The sequence below is a fragment of the Hippichthys cyanospilos genome, chromosome 6 (assembly GCF_059441005.1).
Source record: "Hippichthys cyanospilos isolate Australia breed blue-spotted pipefish chromosome 6, RoL_Hcya_1.0, whole genome shotgun sequence".
In the NCBI taxonomy this organism is placed as follows: Eukaryota; Metazoa; Chordata; class Actinopteri; order Syngnathiformes; family Syngnathidae; genus Hippichthys; species Hippichthys cyanospilos.
In genome coordinates, this window is record NC_142374.1 from 365,001 (window position 1) to 391,570 (window position 26,570).

General features: G+C 43.9%; 1 protein-coding gene across 5 annotated transcripts in view; it reads left to right on the top strand.

The window, feature by feature from the left end:
* The window catches only part of mapkap1 (MAPK associated protein 1), an 82,058-nt gene extending 67,283 nt beyond the window's left edge, over positions 1–14,775 (top strand). For all 5 annotated transcript variants that reach the window (XM_088416880.1, XM_088416881.1, XM_088416882.1 and 2 more), the window contains one exon: positions 7,454–14,775. In XM_088416880.1, coding sequence (XP_088273006.1) covers positions 7,454–7,576 — 123 coding nt within the window. In that variant the 3' untranslated portion in view covers positions 7,577–14,775. The remainder of the gene's footprint in view (positions 1–7,453) is intronic.
* The last annotated feature ends 11,795 nt before the right edge of the window (positions 14,776–26,570 follow it).

Genomic DNA, 26,570 nt, shown 5'->3' on the forward strand with positions numbered 1-26,570 from the left:
CGTGAGTTATCCAATGTGGAAGCACGCAAAGACGACAGGTTAATGTTCAAGGATTGCTGATCTTATTTTGTTTTGCCTTGGACGAAAATTATCCGTAAGTACGCAAGTTGTCAAAAAAACCCGACACTTCGGAGTGAGGACGGCATAAAGATCTTGTATAAAAGTTTGTGTTTGATATACAATATATACAATATATATATAATTGTATTTATAATACTAGAGCTGCAAGAAGCTATAACGGGCCCTTGCAGACCTGAGCACGTTGAAGTATGAACAGTTCGAGGTATGAACATATTTGGGTATGAATGTATTTGTGCATATGCAGGCGAACTGTGGAAGTCAATGTTTTAGAAAAGGTCATATTTTCATTAGCATTTGTTCAATGGGCGCAACTAAGTAATTAGAATTCTGAAATCGGTAATATATTATTTTCTGCCACAAGGTGATTATCGCACTACGATAGAATATATGTTTGTTGATGTCTGTTGGAAATGACTTTTATTCAACATGTGAAGTCGTGACAAGATGAGATCATCTGGGTCAAACTACATCAGCATTTACTGTTACGATAAATCGTTGTAATGAGCACTGCTGTATAGGCCACGGCCATTATCAAAACATTGTAATATTTAGTGGAGGAAATTAGGCGTGTCTGAAGGCCTGTCAGAAAAAATTCTGTAATATTACTTCTCCAGGCTCGACAAGTTACATAAGAATCAAAGTGTAATTGTTTTTTTGTTTTTTTGTTTTTGCTGCCACCAGGTGGCGCCCGCACAAGGGAAAAAAGTGTGTTTAGCATTGGACTCCCATGAAATTACATTAAGTTTTATCGGTCTGGCCAGACAAACTTGAGATCCTTAATGTTATCTCAATATTCCCCTGACTAATTTTCCATTAATTGACTGAAAAGGTATAGCACAGAACATGAATGGGTAAAAATTAACTTTTTTGTCTGCCACCAGGTGTCGCTATTGGTAATTAGAAAACATGTCCCGGAGAAAATGTAGACCATGAATCTTAATGATGCTGTAAAGTTTCAGATTTTTCAAAGCTTGTTCAGCTGAGTTATAAAGGATTTTGTTACGGTGGGCGAAGGAAACATTGTTTCATATGATGAAAGCCCACCTCCGTCATATATTTCATGAAATATATGGAAATGGAAATCCCATGGGATCGTGATTATTTTTGGACCAGTTGTGCCTCTAACTCTGATATTGGTCTAGGCCAAATTGAAAGTTTATGGGGTCAACAGTATAAGAGAATGTGGCAGCAGTGGAAGACTTACAAATGGCTACCTCGTGGTGCGATGGCGTCTATTGCCGACTCAGTACTTGTCAATGCTACAGAATTAGTCCTTTTGTTTCCATTGATTACGTGCAGCTGCGTGATTAACGTGCTCGGCTTGTGCTAACGTGACAGCTGTCAAAAACAGGGGCGTTCGCCGTGACAATGCCACTTTTGCCATTCCATTTACTTTGTTGCGCCAGTTGCACAAATGCTAATGAAACTATCATTTGAAGAAAAGGATATGGTGTCTGTGAGAGAGAAGTCTTTTGAGTGGTCTAAAGGAGAAGATTCAACAGAAGAAAAGTAATTTTAAAAATGAATTGCGTAATGCTGTTCTTATCTAGTTGTATTAAAGCTTCATTATATTAAAAAATTGAAATTTGAATCACGACTGCCACAAATGACCAGAAAATGAAACTACAAACTCCTTTCTTCACTGAACCTGCAAACTCCCTTCTTCACGCGCAAGTGATTTGTGAACAGCTTAAGTGGTAGACTGCAAATAAGGGAATTGTAAAGATGCTGTATGGTAAAATCTTGCATAATGCCGCTTAAACTACAATGTTCAGGTCAGTGAGATTAGTTACATTTTATTCATTAAAAAAAAAGTCAAATTCAAAACTCAGAACAAGAGGTTACCTTCATCTGAAGTAGAAGTAAGATTTTAAGCCCAAGCCCACACCCCCTACTTGAGTGAGAACTCGATGTTGAGCAAACGCGATGTTGAGCAAGGGAGAGAGGAGTATCGCGAACAAGAGCAAGATGTTGAGCGAGAGAGGGCTATCGCGAGCGAGCAAAAAGGAATTTTGAGTGAGCAACTTTTTTTTTGTGTTCAAAATCCATCGGCGCTCGCTCAGACTCTTATTTCGCGCTCAGGTTTTTTTCTTGCGCTCAAAATCTGTTTTCGCTCGCTCCGTTTTATTTTCTGCGCTCAAAATGTTTTTTTTTTAGCACGCTCGCAATTGTGGCACAACTATAATTTTTTCTCCTCCAAGATGGCGGCGCGTGTGGACGCAACGGCCACTCGCTCTTCCGACAATGCGTTGTTTTGTTCGTCAAACAAGTGTTTGTCTGAAAGTTTTTCCGGTCAGTTTACGCCACAATACGCGTACAATCAACGGGTCTTCTTACAAATCCGGAGAAGCAAGATTTGCCAAGTTTTAAACACGAAACTGGAGAACTCGCTAAGGGAACTGGGGCTGCTACGCCGGCCTGCTAATTCACCGGACTCGCCTGCTACCCCGCCGGAAGCGGTGCGCCAGGACGAGGAAGCGGGGCAAGCGCGGAGGTCTCCGAGCTAGGCTAGAGGCTAACCCATCTCGCCCGGCCATACCATCTATCCTTTTGGCGAACGTTTGTTCACTGGACAACAAAATGGCCAATATCCGGCTTTTGAGATCAGCAAACTGAAAAGTGAGTGACTGTTGTGTGTTAGTTTTCACTGAAACATGGCTAAATAGTAACATTCCGGATTCCGCTATACAACTAGAGCAGCTAACATGCTACAGATCCGACAGGGCTCTCGCGGAGGGGGGAGTCGTACGGTGGCTGCGTGTGTGTTTACATCCGCAAAGCGTGATGCCGGGATGCCACTGTAGTATACAAACACTGCTCACCTCTGGCGGAATTCATGATCGTGAAGTGTCGCCCCTTCTACTTGCCAAGGGAGATAAGTTCAATCCTGCAGTTCGCGACCTATATCCCCCCCAACTAACAACAGCAACAGAAGTGCGGCGCTGAACGAACTTTACCAGGCTATCAGTGAACCACAAACAGCACAACCAGACTGCTTCATCATCCTCGCTGGGGATTTCAACCATGCTGATCTCAAAACTGTTCTCCCCATGTTTCATCAACAAATCCACTTTGCAACAAGAGGACATAACATTTTGGACTGTGTTTACACTCAGCACAAAGGAGTGTACAAAGCCACCCCCCTCCCCCACATTGGTGCCTCTGACCACCTCACTATTATGCTATACTGCCTGCATACACACCAAGAGTGAAAGTCATCAAACCTGCACTGAAAGAAGTAAGGGTGTGGCCACAGGAAGCGACCTCAGCCCTAGAGGACTGCTTTGAGTCAACAGACTGGGACATTTTTAAGGAAGCAGCCACCTACAACAGCGTCACAGATATTGAGGAGTACACAGACACAGTGACCTCCTACATCACTAAATGCATGGATGACGTGACCCACATCAAGAGGATCACCACACGGGCCAACCAGAAGCCATGGCTAACAGGAGGCGTCCACAGGCTGTTGAGGGCCAGAGACGAGGTTTTCAAAGCTGGGGATAAATCAGCCCTGAGAACAGTGAGAGCCAACCTGTCCCGTGGCATCAGGAAAGCCAAACAAGAATACACAAGATAACTTCTCACTTCAAGGACAGCAAGAATGCACACAGCCTATGGCAGGGCATTCAGGCTATCACAGACTACAAACCTGCACCACAAAGCTGTGAGAGTGACATCACTCTGCTCAACAACCTAAACAGTTTCTTTGCACGCTTTGAGGAACAGAACACCACCCGCCCACAGAAAACACCACCACCTTTGCACGACCAGCCTCGTGCCTGTCTGCTGCCAGCGTGAGGAGGACACTCTCCACCATCAACACCCGGAAAGCAGCAGGTCCAGACAACATCCCTGGCAGGGTGCTTAAAGAGTGTGCAGAGGAGCTGAAAGATATTTTTACAGACATCTTCAACACCTCCCTGAGGCAAGCCATTGTGCCATCAGGCTTCAAAGCTGCCACCATCATACCTGTGTCAAAGAAATCCTCCCCATCCTGCTTCAACGACTATCGTCCGGTGGCACTGACACCCATCATCATGAAGTGCTTTGAATGACTAATCTTGTCACACTTAAAATCCATCCTGCCCCCTAGCCTGGACCCGTATCAGTTCGCCTACAGGGCAAAGCGATCCACAGAAGACACAATCTGCTCTGCCCTCCACCGCCCTCCACCGAGAATGCTGTTCATAGACTTCAGCTCAGCGTTCAACACCATAATACCACAACAACTCACCTGCAAACTGGACAAACTGGGCCTCAGCTCCTCACTCTGCAACTGGCTGCTGGATTTCCTCAGCCAGAGGCCTCAGGTGGTGCGTGTTGGCAACAACATCTCAGGCAGAATCACCCTGAGCACGGGGGCCCCACAAGGCTGTGTGCTCAGCCACCTCCTTTTCACCCTATTGACACACGACTGCACAGCAACCCACAGCTCCAACCACCTCGTGAAGTTTGCTGACGACACAACACTGGTGGGCCTCATCTCCAACGGCGACGAGACCCACTACAGGAAAGAAGTGGAGCTTCTGACCAAATGGTGCAAAGACAACAACCTCCTGCTAAACATCAGCAAGACAAAGAGATGGTCGTCAGCTTCCAGAGAGGCCATACCCAACACCCCCCACTGACCATCGATGGTGCTGCAGTGGAGAGGGTGAGCTGCACCAAGTTCCTGTGGGTGCACATCAGCGATGACCTCTTCTGGACCAACAACACTGCATCTCTGGCCAAGAAAGCACAGCGGCGTCTCTACTTCCTGCGCAAACTGAAGCGAGCAAGTGCCGCACCACCCATCATGACCACATTCTACAGAGGAACCATCGAAAGCATCCTCATCAGCTGCATCACCGTGTGGGGCGGGAGCTGCACTGACTACAACAGGAAGGCTCTGCAACGCATCGTGAGGACAGCTGAGAGGATTATTGGTGCTTCACTCCCCTCCCTGCAAGACCTGTACACCACCCAAGCCATCACGATTATCACCGATACAAGCCACCCTGCACACAGTCTGTTCATCCGGAAAGAGGTATAGGAGCCTCCGCTCCCGCACCACCCGACTCAGGAACAGCTTCACCACCAGGCCGTAAGACTGCTGAACTCTCCCCCCTTCCCGCCCGTGAAACTGCTGAACTCTCTCTCTCCCCTCCTCTCTCCCACACTCAGCCCCAGCCAGAAGAAACACCTAGCTGGCAGACAAAGTTTACCCCCCCCCCCCCCCCCCCCCCTAAACTCATACTTGGTCATGCACTGGCAAAATTTGGACAGACTTGCTGCTGCCATATTTATTTATAATTAGACTTCTATTGCACTAGCGATTACACTTAGAACTATAACAACTACCTCAAATGCACACAACTGGGACAATCACAGTCAGAGTTGTCTTGCTTTGTCTCGTACTGTTGGATTGTTTTGTCATATGCTGCTACTTATGTCTTGTCTTGGGGTACTCTTGCCATACCTGTTATTTTGTTTTTAGTTTTAGTTATTAGTTTAGTCGCTCTAACATACTGCACATTACTATGGATAAGAATCTAGGTTTTAGGATTGTCTCGTCTTGCGCACCTGCACTTAGTTATTGTACATGTAAAACGCAGAGGATAGTGAGAAACGCAATTTCAATTCCTTTTAATGCTAAGCACATGTGAAGAAATTGACAATAAACTTGATTTTGACTTTGACTTGACTTTGATAAAGCGGTACTTGGCTGTAAAGATATTGCACAGGGGGTACGTGACTAAAGGTTGAGAACCACTGTCCTACACGGTTCATCAGATGGACTTCAAATTTGGACTTTACCATCTCAAGACCAGACACAAAAACTGAAAAAAAAATACCTTGTCTTTTCAAAATACAGTGGGCCCCCGTGTTACGAACTTAAGCCGTTCAGCGGCTGCGCTCGTAACTCGAACTGCTCGTATGATGGGCAATCCAAACCTATGTTAATTAGTGAATGCGTGCAACGCGTGCAAAAACCTTAGGTAAAAACATCACGACTTTATACACATATTAAAAATTAGTAACAATCTACTGTACAGTTAAATTAAATAACATATACAAAGGAAAAATGACATTTACCTTTGGGGCGACGTGACTTGAGCTGGGTGGAGGCGGAGGGGAGCAGAGACCAACCCGCAGAATTTATTTATTTATTTTCTTAAACGAGAACATATCACCGGTGATTTCCTTCTCTTTAATCCATAATAGAAGAAGCCTCTCCATTTTGTTGTCGACCGAGGTCCGTCCCCCGGCAAGGAAAGTCTAGCCCTTAGGAGATTGCCGAGCGGTTACGGCCATACTCACGAGCAAGGTTAACTATGTGTGCGCCTCCTTCGTGTTTTTTTATTATCTCCTGCTTCGTTTCTATTGTCATCATCCTCTTACTTCTTCCTTTACCGCCACTAGCACAGCGGCATCGTGCCGCGGCACAGATATTGTCAGTTGTGCCGCGGGAAATTATCCCCCCGGTCCGCTGTCTAAATTTACGGCATTGACTGAGCCGCGGTGATCAAAAGGTTGGGAAACACTGAGCTAGATGAAGGCGTTCGGCCAAGCATATCGGCATTTCTATGATTGACGTGACGCCGGCCAATAGTATATCCGCATCTCCGTGAGTGAGACCGAGACTGTGACCTTAATCGACCAATAGCATATCGGCATCTCCGTGACTGACACCGTCAACTGTGACATTGTAAGAGCAATAGTGTTCATCGTGACCATGACAAGCGTGAACAATTGATTTTGTTGATGCAGCAAAGCGAAAATAATTGTGCGAACATATTGACCGGCGGCATGTCGGATTGTTCGTTAGACGAAAGGTTTGTGCGTAAGTGGGGGACAAAAAACGCCGCGGTCCACTCTCGTAAGTCGAAAAGTTCGTAAGGGGGAGTTCGTAAACCGGGAACCCACTGTATTACATATGTGATGGGGGGCATCAATGCTGGCATTTCATAATTCATTTGCCATGAATGATGTGGCTCATCTTTTAAAGAACCTTCTGATCTGATTTTGTCAACTTGCAGATTTACAACACATTTGTGTCTTCTGGAGTGCTATAACCCACCTGTTATACAACAAGCCAACACCAACCCTGTTCCCACACAATCACAAAACCCATATGTTCCCCGCTCTTTGTACCATCAAATATGTCTGTCAAAGCCCTGAACTTCTTATTCTAGAATCTAGAATAAGAAGTGTAGGATTAGATCTAGAATCTAGATATTGCCTAATCAAAACAGTGTTTTAATATGTTCAGCATTTTTGTAGCTGTGTGAACACACTCTAATATTGTACTTTATTTTTTATGTGAAGTGAATAATTGAAGTGAATAATTTTAATTTTTCATTTTTCATGAAATGCTCTTTATCAACAGGTGAATTATATCCTTGAGTCACGGGCCAGCACCACACGTGCCGATTATTTTGCCCAGAAGCAGAGGAAACTCAGCCGTCGGACAAGTTTCAGTTTCCAGAAGGACAAGAAGACTTCCCAGTAGAGAGACTACATTTGTGCAGCTACCATTTTGTCAGGAACTGTACAGCCGCGCACACACAAACTTCACAAAGACTTCATTATCATTTTACAGAGTAACTCACCAACCGCCTCAGATACTGTAGATATTCGGTCAGTAGAGAGAAGTGGTGGGTCCTCACTCCTTGTGTCATTTTTTTTCCCCAGCATTCTGGGTTCCACACTTTAGTCTTCTACTTCTTCGACTGTTATTAGTCTTCTACTTCTTCGACTGTTATAAATGAGCACAATTTGTTCTGTAATTAATATGGCATAGGTCTAACCCAGGGGTGGGCAAACATTTTGACTGGAGGGCCACAGTGAGTTATAAAATTTGACAGAGGGGCCAGGCCATGAACAGATGGATGGAGTGTTGCTGTAAATCAGTGGCGGTCCGTGCATTTCACACTTAGGGCTTCAGTGATTCGACCCCTCATGCGCACAGGTATGCATTACTGGGTTTCACAGGCTATTTTTCTGAGCATTTAAACATCAATCAACTTGCATCAGCAATTAAAACGTATCATTATACGTGATACTGCCAATACTTAAAATAATTAACAATAATGTAAAATGATTTGTCCACAAAGTTTCGTGAAGTCCACCAAGTGTCATATCGTCGTGGCATGTTGGTGATGAGTGTGGGAAGCTGCATTAAAATGCAGATAGGCATGATATGAGATGAGCTAAACAAAAATATCTATTACTCGCAGAAGCTGGGCAAAACACGAAAAAATGCCGGATCAAAAGTAACAACAGCAACAAAATACAAAACCAAACTCACAGGGAGAACAACGACAGCGAGACAAGGAATTTGCGGAACTGGCACAAGTGCTGCGGTCAGCAAATACAGCAATGTTTTAGACAACTAAATAACTAAACTGGCATTTTAACGGACAAAATGACGCAAACACAAAACAGCTGAACGGAACGAGAGGCGCCGTGGAGGAGACATAAGAGCTGGAACACGCTCATGACACGAGACACAAATTACACTAACAACAGACAGCAGCCAAAAATAACATGAACTCAAAAGCGAAATAATTCCACAAAATAAAGCCACAACAGGAAAAGCCCAGACAGAATGTGACACCAAAAGCAGGCAAGCTTTAACAAGATTGTACGCCAAATTACAAATCGCACTTTATTATGAGAACACCTTTTTATTTCTTTACCACTAATTGAATATGAACTAAATAAAATGACGAAAACATAATAAAAATGAAAAAAAAAAGATTGACTCACCCAAACAGTGGTCCAGCACTTACTTCAATACAAAATCCATTCGTCTTTCTTTCCTCAGAAAGACTTCAGTGACTTGCTTGCTAGAGTTTCTGTGTTTCATTTTCAATAATAAATACTTTTGTATTACTTAAGTAAAATTGGCAAGATATTGGCAGATTCTGACTTTCGCGATCAATACCTTTCAGCCAAAACGTCTATATTGATCAATAAGCATAAATAAATCCTTAAAATAACACAAAGGGATTTATTAGAAAACCAGGGATTGTAGCATGAAGGGAGGGATGTGTCAGATATGTGTGGTGATTTTAAGGTCTCTAAACTAATCAACAGCAGAGCTATTGATCAATATATTTGTAAATTATTGCTCAATAAGCATAAAAAAATCCTTAAAATTATGAAGAGGAATTTATGAGAAAACCAGAGGTTGCAGCATGAAGGGAGGGAGTTCAGTGATGTGTTTGGGGATCTTGGGAGTCCCTAATCCAATCAACAGCAGATCTATTGATCAATATATTGGTAAATTATGGTCAATATGCATTTAAAACAATCCTTAAAAATAGGAGTTTATTAGAAAACCAGCAGTTGTAGCATAATTGGGGGTACTTCATTGATGGTTGTAGTGATTTAGGAGTGTTTACCCCAACTCAATAAGGGGAGCCAGTGATTTATTTTGAGGGTATAAATGATTAACAAGCATTTAAAATAAATCCCCCAAATTTAACAAAATAATTTATTTAAAAAACGACTGTTGTAGTGTGATTATGAAAACGTCATTGATGTGCCCAGTGATTTTGGACTCCTTATATTAAACACTATTGGAGCTATAGATGAATATTGTTTATTAATGATTTTTAAGAACAAAACTTGTACAAAATTAAACGTTTTTTTTTAAATCCAAAAGCACTGTTCCAATATGATTATGTTAATGTCTTTAATGTGTTACTTTATTTCATAATCACAAATTGTGGCGTTACTGTTTTTCCCCCTCCTCATCTAGTAATTGCAGACGGCCCCTGCGCACTTCCCAGCCTCTGCTGCTCATAGAGATCAATTGCGTCTTTTCAGCGAATCAAACGGTTTGAATATTTTACAAATGTCTTTTTATTGACATTGTAGCAAGTAGTCCGTGTTGTGAAGAAGGGACAATGGCAACTTTCGTGTTTAGGCAACGTTTTGCCTGAGAGGTATTGATCGCGAAAGTCCGAATCTGCCAATATCTTGCCAACTTAACAAGTTTTTGTATTGACATTGACGCCAATGCTGTAAGTTGCGTCGGTCCGATTTCCGTTTTGCTCTTCTACAGCTTGGGTTAAAAAAAAGCGAATAGATTTGAATTTTCTGCTAAATGTCCGTGGCTCTGGCTTCAACGTACACTCAAGGGTTGCACAACCATGAGCTAACCGTTAGCTCATGTCTATGTCTACTGTCGAATGTCTCTTCAGCTTCTGCCTGTTGAACAACAGCGCCGGGGTGCGCTTCATTAAGTTCTACGGCGAGTGCCTGTGAGGTTTCAATCTACTCCTGCCCCATAGGCACGTTCGTGTCAGTCATGAAGCGCACCCACAGCAAAAGACGCACGCACACACATACACCTTGTTGAGGCAGAGAGAGACACACTAAGGAGCAGCCGTTTGCCAGACCGTTGGAAATGTCTTACCTAGATTTATTTTATAATAAAATGGTATTTCAAGTGTAAACTCTCCATGGTAATAATCTTTAATCATGTACAGATTAGATTTTAATTCAATGTCCGGGCTGGTGCTAATATGAATGCAGCTGCGCGAGACTTCAAAGGAAAAGGGGAACAGTTCACTACTGTTCAGTGTATAAGGTTTCATAATTTAAGATTTAAGTAAATATGTGTACTGCAGTAATATTTGTCTTAATATGTAAAGCATGGAGACTTTTCACGTTTTTTTTTTTTTTTTATGTGAAAAGTGGCTCTACTTCGCCGGATTTTGAGTTCCAGAATGTATCATGATAAACAAGGGTTCACTGTATAGCCAAGATTCGCCCTATTCTGTCTCCTAGTAAGGCTGAAACATTAATTCATGCATTTTTTTTACGTCCCACCTTGACTTCAGTAACACATTTTTTTTCTGGACTTTCCATGTCTTGCATCAAAATATTGCAGTCAGTGCAAAATGCAGCAGCAAGTCTCTGGACAAGTATGATCACATTACCCCAGTAGTGGCCAACCTGCATTGGCTTCCAGTACACCTGCAATTTAAGATGATAATTACTTGTGAAATTGTACACGGTTTAGCTCCTTCCTATCTCATGGACTTAATATCACCATATGTTCCGTTCAGACACCTTCAATCACAAAACGCTGTTCAAAAAGAAGTCTGCTGGATCCCTGGCTATTTCCATTCGCGCGACAGTGCTCTGGAACCTATGGAAGTTCATGCAACCTCCTCAGTAGAAATACAGTATTTAAATCCCATTGAGTTAATGGGTCTGTCTGACCGCAGCTTTCTTTTCTTTTCCTTCCTGTCTCCTTTTCACGGTTTGAAGAGGGGGCTAGATATGGACATGCGTTGATCCACCGATGCAGGTTTTGCGATGGACCTCCTCCGCTGTGGCGATTTTGTTGGAATGGACCCACAGGGCCGGACTCTTGAGGAGGCTCTTACCCGATGGCTTCTCCTGACATCATGGAATCTTCACACTGGACACTTACTGCTTAATATGGCGCAATGTGTTTTGGCACTTGGCATCTCGTGCAACCTGTTGAGCCTGGAAGGAGGGGGGGGGCTCCATCTGCAGTCCTTTCTCAGGGTTTCTTTTTTTTCCCAATTGAGGTTTTTTCTTCCTCTTATGGGAGCACTTGGAGACTGTGGTGATTCAGGGCTATAAAAAATAGACTTGATTTGACTTGAGTCACAAACTCGTTATCGGGGGAGTTGTGTGTTGCTCCATAGCAACAATTTCTCACTCAATTTACTCTTCATTCATACATGGTTTCAAGGTTGAAACATTAAATCAATGGTACTTAAGAGTCGATAGAAGATGTGTCCATGATTTTTGTTTTTTGTGAAAAACAAAATCCAAACAAACATGTTTGATTAGTTTGTCAACAGGACTGCTGCCATTTTGTAAATTTTTGTGGTACTACCTCTGGTGGTCTGAATGAGTTACTACTGAGCAATACACAACGGGCGGCATGGCTCAGTGGTAGAGTGGCCGTCTCCCGACCGAAAGGCTGTGGGTTCGATCCCCCGACCATCAAGACCATGTCAAAGTGTCCGTTAGTAAGACGCTGAACCTCCAATTGCTCCTGCGTCATCAGTAGGTAAATGACTAGTTAGTGTAAAGCGCTTTGAGTACCTAAGGTAGAAAATTGCTATATAAGTGAAAGTCCATTTACCAACTCACCAGGTATGCATTTGTGACTCCTGTGCAACAGGAATTTAGCAAAAGTCACATGTAAGAAAACCACCAATCCGGAGGCCCAATGATCACAGATCACCCTGATTACAAATCTATGTATGCATTCAACTTTGTGTTTACGCATAAATTCTTTGGATTCTTGTGGATTGAACTACGAATGTTAACTTTTGCTACAATGATTGTCCAACATTTATCACACATCAGCAAGACTATTACAGACAGGTAATACAGACAGGTTTGGTCTATTTATTTAATCATTTATTTATTTCTAATGCTTTACAAAATCAACTTGTCATACGTTTGACACTCCTGGATTTAAGATTGCCAACCCCTGTTACAGTCTTTGAATTGTGTGCACACATTGCACACGCGCGCGCACACACACACACGTATATATATTTATACAGCAGTGTTTTCTCGTTACGTCTGGCTTCATCTTTGATGCTGCGTCCTCAGTGCTTCAGGTTTTTTTTTTAAAGGTATATTGCGGACAGATGCACTTTAAAGTTTACCTAATGCCAAACAAACAAGTCAATTGTAATCGCACATGCCATGGGCACTCCTCCGACATCAACCTAGAGTGGAGTCTGTAGCTGAACAGGGAAGCGAAGATGACTCCTGGGCAATGTACGCGTCGACACAAATCCTGACAATGTTGCAACAATAAAATGACTTGAAGTTTAATATCTCTAAAAACCCTAAAATCATCACTATCTGAAATGGTATATAGCTTCTCCTATTTTAACCTGAGGATGTAAAGCCCAAATGCTCTTCTTCATCCTCACCTCTGTTTAAACATCCTCGTTACTCTTCCACAGGAAGTCATCTTCAGCCCTGTCCAATTTGTTTGAAATGAAGGTGTTCAGAAATGGTTTATTTATCATCTTACTTGGGATATTCTCCCAAGCTTTTCTTCACCCAAGTGACGACTATGGTGAGATCAGAGTGTGGAAGGTTTCACCTCGCTTTGTTTTTCTCCCCACGTGCAGACATCCATGTGTGCCACTGCTTGTTCAAGCACAAGTCCAAGTGCTGAAGGAGACAAGTCCTTTTCATGATGCACCAAAGTCTGCCAAAAGAAATTAGCCACGCAGCCTTGTCGACAAAAAAAAAGGCACGTAGGCGGCGTTTGACAAAATGGATGTTCCAATATTCTGTGCAAATTTTCTAAAACGGATTTATACTGTATAGAAACACAGGTATATTTACTTATTTTAAGCCCTGTACATGACATGATTTGATTTTGCATTCTTATTATCGTTATTAAAACACAGATATGCAGAGAAAATTGGTCTGGTCTTGAGTTATGTAGTTATTAGTCGACTCCTACTAATATAGACGTTAAAAATGAGGGGGAAAAAAAACTCGACTTGTTAATATGTGTATTGCAGTCTCAAATGTGTAAAGTATAAATACTTAACACATTTTAAAAATTCTACATACATTCAGATTCATGAAAATTCCTGGGGGGTGGGGGGTCCTGCTTTGCAAATTTCACTTTTTGCAGGAGGTTTTCCCAGGAATCCCATTTGCGTTGTGCCATCTTTCCTTATAATGGAATTTCCTTATGTGGGAAATGACAGTATGTGTCCTGCATGAACGTGCAAGTACGTTAATAAAATACAGTACGTGTAACAACACAAGCAGTAAAATGCAAAATTGTATTGTCCAAAACCAGTTTGTTAAACAAAAACTGCAATATTCAGAACACTTTCGCCATCACGCATTAACAAGAAAATGTGCAATTGCTGCACGCACAGGGATGAGCGTGCTGTGTGGGCTCACATAAAACCAGTCATTGAAGACCTGCAGTCAGCATGACAAACATTTTCTGTCTCTCCACATGATCAGCGATGGCCCTGTGACACAGTATCTCTTTCCTTATGAGTACTGTGCCATTTACCTGGGGATTCAAGAGTCTCACATGGAATTTCGGTGAACGAGGACATGTAAAAGGTGCTCCAGATGGTGTTGATGCATGTGTGAAAAGGATGTTAGATCAATTTTTTATTAATGGAAATGATCTGCAAACTCCAGAAGCCCTTTTTGACTCGCTTTGCAACAAAGGCATGACATCATTGTTCAATATGATGAGATATTTTGGGCCTAATCTGTGACATTCATGGAAATAACATAAAAGTAAACTGTATGGCCCAACATGGGCAAAAGAATGCTTTTCAGTGGCCTGAAAAGGAAGACTCCATCTACTACTCCCGAGATGACTTTCTGAGCCTGAGCCCTGTGGCAGGGCAGCTAAATTAACAAACCTGGCCTCACCCATGTTCAACTTCTAGCTGCAAAATGATGGTCACAAGTCAAGACAAACATTTGTCAAAGCTGTTCAAATTGGTCATAACATGGTCTAAAAATGTTGATAATCCTAGATTTTCTGAGGTAAAAATGTTAGGTCAAATGTTATGAGCCTGATGTTTTCAAATACAATAATTACAGAAAGAGACAATGATTTATCTACATTTTTGTATATTGTCACATGATTTGAATTTCTGATTGTTGTAGTTGTACCTTAATACATTTCTACGAATTGTACAGCGTCTCGTCTTGTAATGTTGTCATGTGGGGTGACATCATGTCATGGTGTGACACTAATTCAAATGCAATTAAAAGGTTTTTCGGAAGGTTTAGTACAGGGGTGGCCAAGTTCGGTCCTCAAGAGCCACAATCCAGCCTGTTTTCATTGTGTCTCTTCAACTAACACACCTGATTCAAATGATTAGCTCATCAGCATGCTTTGCACAATCCTGATAACGACGCTGATTTGACTCAGGTGTGTTGGTTGAAGAGATACATTGAAAACAGTCTGGATTGTGGCTCTTGAGGACCGAACTTGGCCACCCCTGGTTTAGTAGATCCAGTGAGGTGTATTTTTAAAACAAGGCGACGTAAATGCTGTTGGCAACGCATGAGAATGTGCGCCAGGTGTGGGCAATTCCAGGCCTCGGGGCCCTGCATGTTTTCCCGTTTTCTCTCTCAAACACACCTGATTCAAATGATTATGATTATTTTCAAGCTCCAGCAGAGCTTGTTGATGAGCTAATGGTTTAAATCAGGTGTGTTAGGGAGAGAAAACTGGGAAACATGCAGGACACCAGCCCTCGAGGACTGGAGTTGCCCACCCCTGATGTACGCCAAGCTTTTCCCTTTGCCTGGGCGGAGAAAGGTCAGTCTTGGCTGGTCTGAGTTACTCTTTTGCTGCTTAGCAGCTCGGCTTGGCCTAGTCTTCTTTTAGAGATTTCTCTGACAGGTGGCAGCTGTCTTCCTAATGTTCATCTTGTCCTTCTTAATGTATGTGTATATATGGAGCCTCAGTGATTTTGAGATAGTGGCATAGCTCTCACATCCATTTTTTGTGTATGCTACCACTGTGTGAATGGTCGCCTGTTGCCGGTTAACCACCAAAGTGGAAAACTTGAATTTCAGAATTTAGTTTACAGGCATATATATATATATATATATATATATATATATATATATATATATATATATATATATATATGAGGGTAGTCTAGCCTAGCTTAGTCTTCTTCATATTTCTTGATTAGCTCCAGCTTCGTTTCCATATAAACTATCTTCTTACTTCTGTCTTTAAGATCACTGACAATCGTGGGACCCATGGCTGATCAATTCAAGTTTGAATTAAGGACTAAAATGCACTTGTAAATGCACTTGTAAATGCACTTGCAAGCACTCACAGGCGAACAAAGCTTCAACATTCCACCATTTTGGAAACCGTGACGCCAAGCAAAAGCAGAGCAGCATATATGTGCTTCCATGAAGCCAAGACCAGACCAGTATCTTCAGGAGTCGTGATGCCGACCAATAGCAGACCTGCATTCAAGTGACATAAGCGGTGATGCATGTATAGATGTACGAGCACGGAACGAATCACGCACACAAACTGATCACCACGTTTTGAAGAGGAGTATTTGTTGTGTGTATATATATATATATATATATATATATATATATATATATAATATATATAGATAGATATATAGTGGGCCCCCGTGTTATGAACTTAATCCGTTCAGCGGCTACGCTCGTAACTCGAATTGCTCGTATGATGGGCAATCCAAACCTATGTTAATTAGTGAATGCGTGCAATGCGTGCAAAAACCTTAGGTAGAAACATCACGACTTTATACACATATTAAAAATTAGTAACATAATCTACTGTACAGTTAAATAACTAATATACAAAGGAAAAATGACATTTACCTTTGGGGCGACGTGACTTGAGCTGGGTGGAGGCGGAGGGGAGCAGAGACCACCCCGCAGAATTTATTTATTTATTTTCTTAAACGAGAACATATCACCGGCGATTTCCTTCTCTTTAATCCATAATAGAAGAAGCCTCTCCATTTTGTTGTCGACCGAGGTCCGTCCCCCGGCAAGGAAAGTCTTGCCCTTAGAAGATTGCCGAGCTGTTACGGACATACTCACGAGCAAGGTTAACTATGTGTGCGCCTCCTTCGTATTTTTTTATTATCTCCTGCTTGGTTTCTATTGTCATCATCCTCTTACTTCTTCCTTTACCGCCACTTGCAATTTTAGAAGCCATGTCTAACAGATGTTGGCAAAGTCTTCACAACATTCCTTCCTTCGGTTTTTCACTCATTTTCTCTCCTTCCTTCCATCCCGACCAGCTGTGCCATCAAGCTAGATAAAGGCGTTCGGCCAATAGCAAATCGGCATTTCGGTGATTGACGTGACGCCGGCCAATAGCATATCCGCATCTCCGTGAGTGAGACCGGGACTGTGACCTTAATCAACCAATAGCATATCGGCATCTCTGTGACTGACTCCGTGACTGAGACAGTGACTGTGACATTGTAAGAGCAATAGCGTTCAGCGTTACCGTGACAAGTGTGAACATTTGATTTTGTTGATGCAGCAAAGCGAAAATAACTGTATGAATACATTGACCGGGCTGTTGGATTGTTCGTAAGATGAAAGGTTTGTGCGTAGGAGGGGGACAAAAAAACGCCGCAGGCCAAAAAAACGCCGCAGTACACGCTCGTAAGTTGAAAAGTTCGTAAAAGAGGGAGTTCGTAAACCGGCAGCCCACTGTACATATATATATACATATATATATATATATATATATATATATATATATATATATATATATATATATATATATATATATATATGCCATACATTTTGAAATACAAGAGACATTACAAAAACAGTACAACAAAATATTGTTGTATGAGAACACCACACCAGAGGTACCAGCAGGAGCTGCAGCTCCAGAACCAACCACCAAAAACTCCATCTCTGCCTCTTTCAGACATAAGATATAGAGAGAATATGGATTGATGGGCAGATGCAGACACCTCCGAGCAACCCGTCCGTGGTTCTACCCTGTGGTAGAACAGCATGATGTCACCTACCATAGGGTAAAACCACTGACGCGACACCGGAGACAGTGATACAAAGCAAAAAAAAAAAAAAAAAACACCAGAAAGAAGACACGAACACAGTGGTGTTGGATGGAGAACTGAGGAAGACAGAAGTTACATTTGAACATTTTATTCATGCCTACATGAACAAACGTGAACCAAATTTGGAATTAAGGCCACCATCCCACTGAGGAGCGAACATTGGTTTGAAACGGTGAGGGCAGCGGCTCATTTGTTCTTTTCAGCTTTTGTTCGAGGTCACTGGCGTTCAACGGGTGTTGAAAAAATAGTTACAGCTGATATGTGCTTCTTTTTCACAAGGTAATTTATAAAATGGGAGTGGAGAAGGAGCAGCCTGGAATGTCTTGCAACTGCCCAGCGAATTCCCAGTAAATCTAGAGTCATGAGCCTCACCATTGCTTGCCAATGTTCGCTTTTCAGGGGGATAGTGACTTTAAAAGCTTACGGCATGAATATCTTAATACTTACAATATTGACAATTAACTTTCACCTGCTAGTGCCAGCATCGTGAAGGTTCTTCTTTTCCCTCATGAGCCTCAAACGAGAGTAGAGTCTCAGACGAATTGCTTCACATTCGTGATCTAATGATGCAGAGTAGATGATGCTTCTTGGTGTGGACAACAATTTATCTTACAGAATTTATCAACAGAGAACTGATCTCAAACTACAGTAACGTTTCAAAGGGTGCATTGAAACGAGTTCACAAGCAACATCTGTCTGGATAATGATATTTTCACATGGCTTGAAAAAAGCATTGGGCTGAAAAACCGAATATTCACATTCAGTCAAGAAACCGTCAACAAGGACTTGATTGGGACAAGGTGGACATCTTTGGAAACAATGTATGGGCATTAATTTAAATATTATTATTTTTCTGTCCCATTAGAGATTTTGTACTTTAATGATATAAGTCCACAAGTCTGTACTTTTACTAGCTCTGACTGACTCCGACTGACTGCTCTCAACCACATCATCCTTCTCACTCTGTAATATCAACAGCGGCCAGAAGCGGCGCCAAATAAAAGGGAACAGGTCCAAAACATTATTTCGGATATTGTGCCACGAGGGCTTGGTATCCACTTACAACAGTGGTGTCAAACAATTTATTATTTTGGGCCGCAATGCAGTGATAGTTTCTGTCAGAAGGCCGGAATGACTGTGAATTCAAATACATTTTAAGTGTGTTGATCACACATTTACCAAGATTTGATATCAGAAGCCGGCAAAAACTGTTCAAAAGAGATTTGGAGAATAAGAAAATGTTTGTTTTTCTTCCCAAATTTTTAAAAGTTAAAGACAACTTGCAATTTTGGTATTTTAGTCAGAAACCTGAAGTCAAATCAGCATTTCAAGGGCCACAAAAAGTGAGGCGGGGCCGGATCTGGCCCCCGGGCCTTGACTTTGACACCTGTGACTTACAAGAACATTGTACTGTCATCTCGTGGTGGAACGGGTGTAAAACACATTACAGGTTAGATTCAAGATGGCTGTCAAGAGTCAAAAATGAAGTCAGTCACTCCCAGTAAAAACCTTGACCAGGTAAAAAATGGAATCAAATTCTAGTCAGTCCAAGAAAAGGTGTGGAGTGCAGTGAAGAGCATCTCCACTAAAATCAAATGAAGCCCAAATTGAGCATGAGGGGGGAAACAGTAGATGATAGAGTTGGACCCCATTGGACTACATAAAACAGTAAATTGATAAAGATTTGATGAAGTTATCTCTGATTGAAGTTATCTCTGATTGCTCTAATGCTGTGACTGCATAGAAGCAGAAGTACTCCATTCAACACATCAAACTGAAGAAATATATGTCTTTTGGTGATTGTATTCTGATGTCTTATGTACTGTACCTTGTAGCCAAGATGTACTGGACTAGAACCTTGAGATTTGATGCTATTAATGAAAGGTTTACACATAACAGATTATTCAGACTGAGAAAATTATTTAAAGTGGTCATATGACATTCTTGACGATTTGAAAGAATGATACATTTTGGAAGTAAGGTCTTTTCTGAGCTGCCTTCTGAAAGGTTGCGAGTCTCAGGCAGGGTGAGAATACATTTCTATTGATGAACAATGATTCCATTCACGGGAGAGTGTCTGTGACGATAATATCTGCCGTTGAAACCGAACCCAGATGGCATTAAAAATTTTGCACAACAGCCATATTGCTCACAGGGATACAGTTAATGTTTCCTCTTTGTTTTTTGCAATTAGGGTAAATACTGCTGTGTTCAGGCACCAAATATAGAGTTTTGCCACAGTATAAAGTGAATATCCGCATATATGGACATGCTATTTCTCAAAAACTACATCATGTAAAAGTATTTTTGTGCATGTATAGCCAAATAGCCAGAAGAAATTCAAATTGTTAATTTTAAGGTCTAATTCTGGTATTTTCTATGTTATAGGATGCACCAAGCGTTTGGTGCCAATGTAAAAACTATAGCAAAACAGAATTAATCTCATTTTTGTAAATTCTGCATATTTTCTTGTGTTCAAATCTGTAAATTAGATATTTGTAATGGTTCAGATTGTTTCAGATTTCCCTCATTGTGAGCAGTCTGTGAGCACCTCGCCATGTAACGTTGAATGTGCTGCTGTCTTAAACATACCTGATTCAAAAGATAAAGATCATTTTCAAGCTCCTGCAGAGCTTGCTGAGCTAATAATTTGAATTAGGTGTTTTTAAAACAGAAGAATCAAAACATGCAGGATTGCAGCCCTCGAGGACAGGATTTTGAGACCTATGAAAGGATCTATTCCCTTTTAATAATACATATGCCAATGTGTAAACAAGGATAGACTTGGACGTCAGTTCAGTCTGCTCGCTTCTTTTATTGAAAATAATTCTATAACAACCTCAGCTAACACGAGCTGCTGTTTGCTGCAAGTGGCACTTGCTGCTAACAGCCACCTGACATCCACCGTCTATCTCGTCCCGTTATGGTAATTGTTGGAAGGAGGAATACAGCCGAGATAAAAATCTGCATCTGTGCGTCAAAACTCAGTTTATGTGGCTGACAAATCAATCGTCCTTGAATGGTGTAAAAATAAATAAATAAATCTAATCTGTAAATTTGTGGCTGGATAACAAGCTGGACTGGTCATGCAACTCAGGCCACCTGTAGAAGTGAAGCAAGAGTAGAGTGTATATTTTGAAGGGACTACTATCCTTTAACATCTGCAGGAAACTCCTGTGGATGTTCTTCCAGAGTGTGGTCGCTAGTGTCTTCTTTTATGCTATGGTGTGTTGGGGAGGAAGCATGTCAAAGAGGAACTCCAAGGCTGGATACATTTATCCGGAAGGCTGGCTCTGGTTGGTATGAGCCTGGACCCCCAGGTGACAGTGGTAGAGAGGAGGTCCATGAAACCTCTTGGCTATTATGGACAATGCCAGTCACCCTCTACACTGTCAGTGCTCAAGAAAGCACATTTAGTAACAGGCTGCTTCTCCCTAGGTGCAGAACCAACAGAATTAAAGACTTCTTTGTCTCACGAGCCAACAGACTATACAACTCTGTACTCGGTGGGAGGGGGAGAGACCGTGGGAGGAAAAGGGAGGGAGAACCTACTGCAATGTAGTACTTAGAATTTCAGCACTCAGCACTTTCTCCTGCCATCTTTGACTGTGACTGACCAATACTACATTGATAGCCGGTTGTGTTTATCATGATGTTTTTTTAGTGCATATTGGCGTGTTATTTGACCCACGTATTAAAATTACTGTTTTCAATGAATAATATCAATATCGAAAGACAGTACCAAATAGTGCTGTAGTGATCTCCAAATGTCACCACACAACGTTATCATTATAGGAAACTCCCGTAACAATAATTCACAATAACAATAAGCCATCCATAATCTTAACTGCTTATCCTTACGACTGTCACAGGGGCACTGGAGCCTATCCCAGCTGTTTTTGTGCAAGCTAATCGCAGGGCACACAGAGGAACAACCACTCACACTCGGTCAAATAAAATCATGGTATATATTTATATACAGTAAATTTAATCCAACAACTGCAATTTTATTCTTCTTCTTTAATATTGTCCAAAGTATCACTATAAAGCATCACTATAAATCATAAAATATTAACGTTGCTGTTAATCATAAAAAAATTCAAGTTTTTCATTGATAAAAAAATTAAAAAATTCAGCTCATTTTTGTACTTTAGAAAATCATCTCTCAGTCTGGCTTAAACCCATTTGTGGGCCAGAACCGGCCTGCAGACACTCCTGGTCCATGTAGTTCACAGTGCCATGACCACCTGAATTGGAAAGTACTGTTTTTGTTTCACAAAGATGTGCTAATTTTAACATTGTAAAATAATGATGATATCATGGCAACCTTAAAACAGCAATATGACATTAAAGTTACATTTCTACAGCCAGACAAAGTATGCAACACGACAAGGTGAATGAACGCCATTAAAATCTTTGTAAAACATTTAGTCACCTTTGTTATTTGCGACTAGCCTAGAGAAGGCTATAATTTGTGCTGTCGTACCGACCAAACAACAGTGCTGACCTGTCTGCCTGGCTATCGTTCTATCTATCTTTCTATCTTTCTAACTGCCTGCCTGCCTGTCTATTGTTGCTGCTCAGGTAATATATATATATATATATATATATATATATATATGCACACACACACACCCTCCATTGTGGAGGTTGTGTTCCAGAACAAGTTAAAATCTGCAAAATGAAAATACAACATTTAAAATACACCTTAGGTATGTTTAAGCAAAGTTTTAAAACAATTACAGAGCAGGAATAATGGTATGGTACAGAAACAATGGTACAGAAAAGACAAAAACCCAGTTTGTTGTACTTATTTGTAAATTTTTCTAGTGTGTTTGTATTTTCTCGGGCTGTCTGCAGTCAGGTCAGCATTGTATATGAGAGAGACTGTTCTCAATTGTCATAGCTGCTTAAATGCATAAATAAATAAGTTAAAGGATGTGAAATACAGGTAATGTAGAAACTCAACTACATTACACTTATCACTGCACTAACTAAATTCTAAGTACTCAAAGCAAAATTGGCTAGAGTGAAGTGCGAGTAAAACGAAGGATACTTACCTCATCTCAGGGGCATGAGCCAGAGGGTCTTTTTGTTTTACAGGAGCACTGGACAGCTGAAAGATCAACCTGAGAGTTAAATCTAATAAGAAAATAAAATAGGGCTAGGCACTGTTCCGTTTCTCATCCATCCACTTTTCAATGGTAAATTTTCACATTGCCTTCATGATTTCACATGAAGGCATGGAAGTATTGCACAGTTTCATATCCTTTCTGTCTTTTTGGTTGTTAGCACGAATTGAGAATATGGAATAACACAACAAAAATTAAACAATACATGAAAAGAGGGGGTCAAACTTACTCAAGAAGCCATCCAAGTCCTCGCAGTGTCAAGATTATACATCTGAGTGCCAACAGATACGAGTAAGGCAGGTTGAGTGTCACAAAATGTGTGAGGATGTTTAGCATTGCGAGAGTCTCTTCTCTGCTCCTTGTGGTCTGGGGGAACTGAGGGAGCTGGTGTATTAGTGGCTTGTATGCCTTCCAAAAAAGACATGCTTTGCTTGGTAGGAGGATAAACCAACACTACTGTTCCAATGAGTGCACTTGCCTGTATGGCTAAACCCACCCCTTCACTTTCCACAACCTCACTTCAAACTCCCTCCACCTTCAACATGGTGCCCCTCCTTAATGCACAATAAGGTTTACCTCCTCTCTTCTCGTGCCGCTGTGAAAGTTGTCATGGACGTGCAATGTCTGAAGGAACTGAGGGCACATTCATGTTTGTTCTAGACTGGCTAGCCTCTGCCCCACCCAGTCAGTTTCCTCAACCTAGCCACAGTTCTGAAAAAGGCACTTTATTCATTTTGGGCCTAGACCACGATGGGGTTTACTCAGACAGCAAATGCATAGACACATGACACACACACACACGCGCACGCGCACACACACATGAAAACAGCATTTGAGTGCCAAAAAGTGGGAAATTTGTTCATGGCACACAGTCATTCAGTAGGTAGCTTTGCTCGTTATTACTCAGAGTAACTGCCAGACAAATCCACTGAGTCAAATAGTAACTGAAAAGATGTTAAATTGTTTTGGATTATTTTACCAACAAATGTTAAAATTACAAATTAAATGAATGAATGAATGTATAAAGAATTATCAAATATTATATAAAACAGGTATTTCTATTTATTACTTGATGTACCATACTTATTTTAAGAATGTGGGAAGAAGGGAGAGCACAATGGATTCAAAACTGTCACGGGGGAGTACGGCGGTTGAGGAGGCCGGCATGGTTGCAGAGGAGGAGGACCCAAAAGCAGGGGAGCGTCGGGACAGGGGGTTGATTAAATCCATTTATTTATAAACGAACGGGAACAAAAGCGAGAAAAACAGGACGGCAAAAAACTCGAACTAAGGGCGCAGGCAGGCTGGCAAAACAGAAAGCAAAACACTATGGACAGGCTGGCAGGAAAACACGGAGCTGAGGGACTCGGGGCAAGACGGGACTACGAGACAACAATACGATAGAGACAATATGACATGACGTGACAGAGACAATGATCCGACACGGGCTGTAACAGACACTAGGCTTAAATACATTCACAAACTAATCAAACTAACACATGGCAGCTGGGCAGGGACAACAGGCAAAGGGAGCAGATTGGAGGACACGAGGCGCAGGTAACAGACAGGTGGACTAAATCAAAACTAACGCAGGCAGACGCGACAGGGGCAGAAACCGGAACTATAAACGTAAACAGAAACAGAACCCCTCAAAATAAACCCACAACCCAACAAACCATGACAGAACCCCCCTCTCAAGGGACGGATCCCAGACGTCCCAAAACAAACCGACAAGCAACCAAAACCGAGGCAGGGTGGGCGGAAGGGGGACCGGAGGAGGGCACAGGAGAAAAACAAAAACAGTCCAAAGGCACCCCTGGTGCCAAACGGGATGCACCCGAGGGGGAAAGTCCAGAGGACGACCCGGTCGCCAGAGCGAGTCAGGCGGGCGACCCGGTCGCCAGACGAAAGGTGCCCTGCGGGGCGAATCAGGTGGGCGGCCCGGACGCCAGACAAGAGGCGCCCGGCGAGGCGAATCAGGCGGGCGGCCAGGACGCCAGAGCAGATGTGCCCGGCGGGCCGAGTCAGGTGGGCGGCCCGGACGCCAGACAAGAGGCGCCCGGCGAGGCGAATCAGGCGGGCGGCCAGGACGCCAGAGCAGATGTGCCCGGCGGGCCGAGTCAGGCGGGCGACCTGGGCGCCCGATGGCGAACAGCAAGCCACCCCAGGTAGGCTTGTATCCCGGTTGCCCCTGAAGATCGGCAGGCGGGGCGTCAGGCGAGAGCGGAGACGTCAGCAGGGCGGCGTCAGGCGAGAGCGGAGACGTCGGCTGAACGCCGTCAGGCGAGAGCGGAGGCGTCGGCTGGACGCAGTCAGGCCAGAGCGGAGACGTCGGCTGGACGCAGTCAGGCCAGAGCGGAGACGTCGGCTGGACGCAGTCAGGCCAGAGCGGAGGCGTCGGCTGGACGCAGTCAGGCCAGAGCGGAGGCGTCGGCTGGACGCAGTCAGGCCAGAGCGGAGGCGTCGGCTGGACGCAGTCAGGCCCGAGCGGAGGCGTCGGCTGGACGCCGTCAGGCCGGTGCGGAGGCGTCGGCTGGACGCCGTCAGGCCGGTGCGGAGGCGTCGGCTGGACGCCGTCAGGCCGGTGCGGAGGCGTCGGCTGGACGCCGTCAGGCAGGTGCGGAGGCGTCGGCTGGACGCCGTCAGGGAACAGCCACTGGGTGCAGACCACAGACACGAGTGAGAGCACAAGACTGACCTGGGACAGGGGCGACCACAGGGAACCGTCTGGCATCTCTGTCGTCTGCGGCAATGGTGGCATGGCTGATAGCTCAGGCGACTGCGGCTGCCGCGCCGAGGCTGGCGGCTCAGGAGGCTGTGGCAGCGGCGCAGAGGCTGGCGGCTCAGGAGGCTGAGGCGCCGTGGCTGGTGGCTCAACAGGCTGAGGCTGCGGCGCCGTGGCTGGTGGCTCAGGAGGCTGAGGCAGCGGCGCAGAGGCTGGCGGCTCAGGAGGCTGAGGCGCCGTGGCTGGTGGCTCAACAGGCTGAGGCTGCGGCACCATGGCTGGCAGCACTGGGAACGGCAGGCTGGACAGAGACAGCCACTGGGGGCCAATCAGAAACGGCGGGGATGCCAGGAGACTGACTTGGGATGACCGAGGCAGACGGGCGACTGGCTTTGGAGTCAGACGGGCGACTGGCTTGGGAGTCAGACGGGCGACTGGCTTGGGAGGCAGACGGGCGACTGGCTTGGGAGGCAGACGGGCGACTGGCTTGGGAGGCAGACGGGCGACTGGCTTGGGAGGCAGACGGGCGACTGGCTTGGGAGGCAGACGGGCGACTGGCTTGGGAGGCAGACGGGCAGGGTTCACAGAGCCTGGGGTCCGGCTCGCAGGGTGCACAGAGCCTGGGGTCCGGCTCGCAGGGTGCACAGAGGCCGGGGTCCGGCTCGCAGGGTGCACAGAGGCCGGGGTCCGGCTCGCAGGGTGCACAGAGGCCGGGGTCCGGCTCGCAGGGTGCACAGAGGCCGGGGTCCGGCTCGCAGGGTGCACAGAGACCGGGGTCCGGCTCGCAGGGTGCACAGAGGCCGGGGTCCGGCTCGCAGGGTGCACAGAGGCCGGGGTCTGGCTCGCAGGATGCACAGAGACCGGGCGCTGGCTCGCAGGGTGCACAGAGACCGGGGTCCGGCTCGCAGGGTGCACAGAGGCCGGGGTCCGGCTCGCAGGGTGCACAGAGGCCGGGGGCCGGCTCGCAGGGGTCACAGAGGCCGGATGCCGGCTCGCAGGGGTCACAGAGGCCGGGCGCCG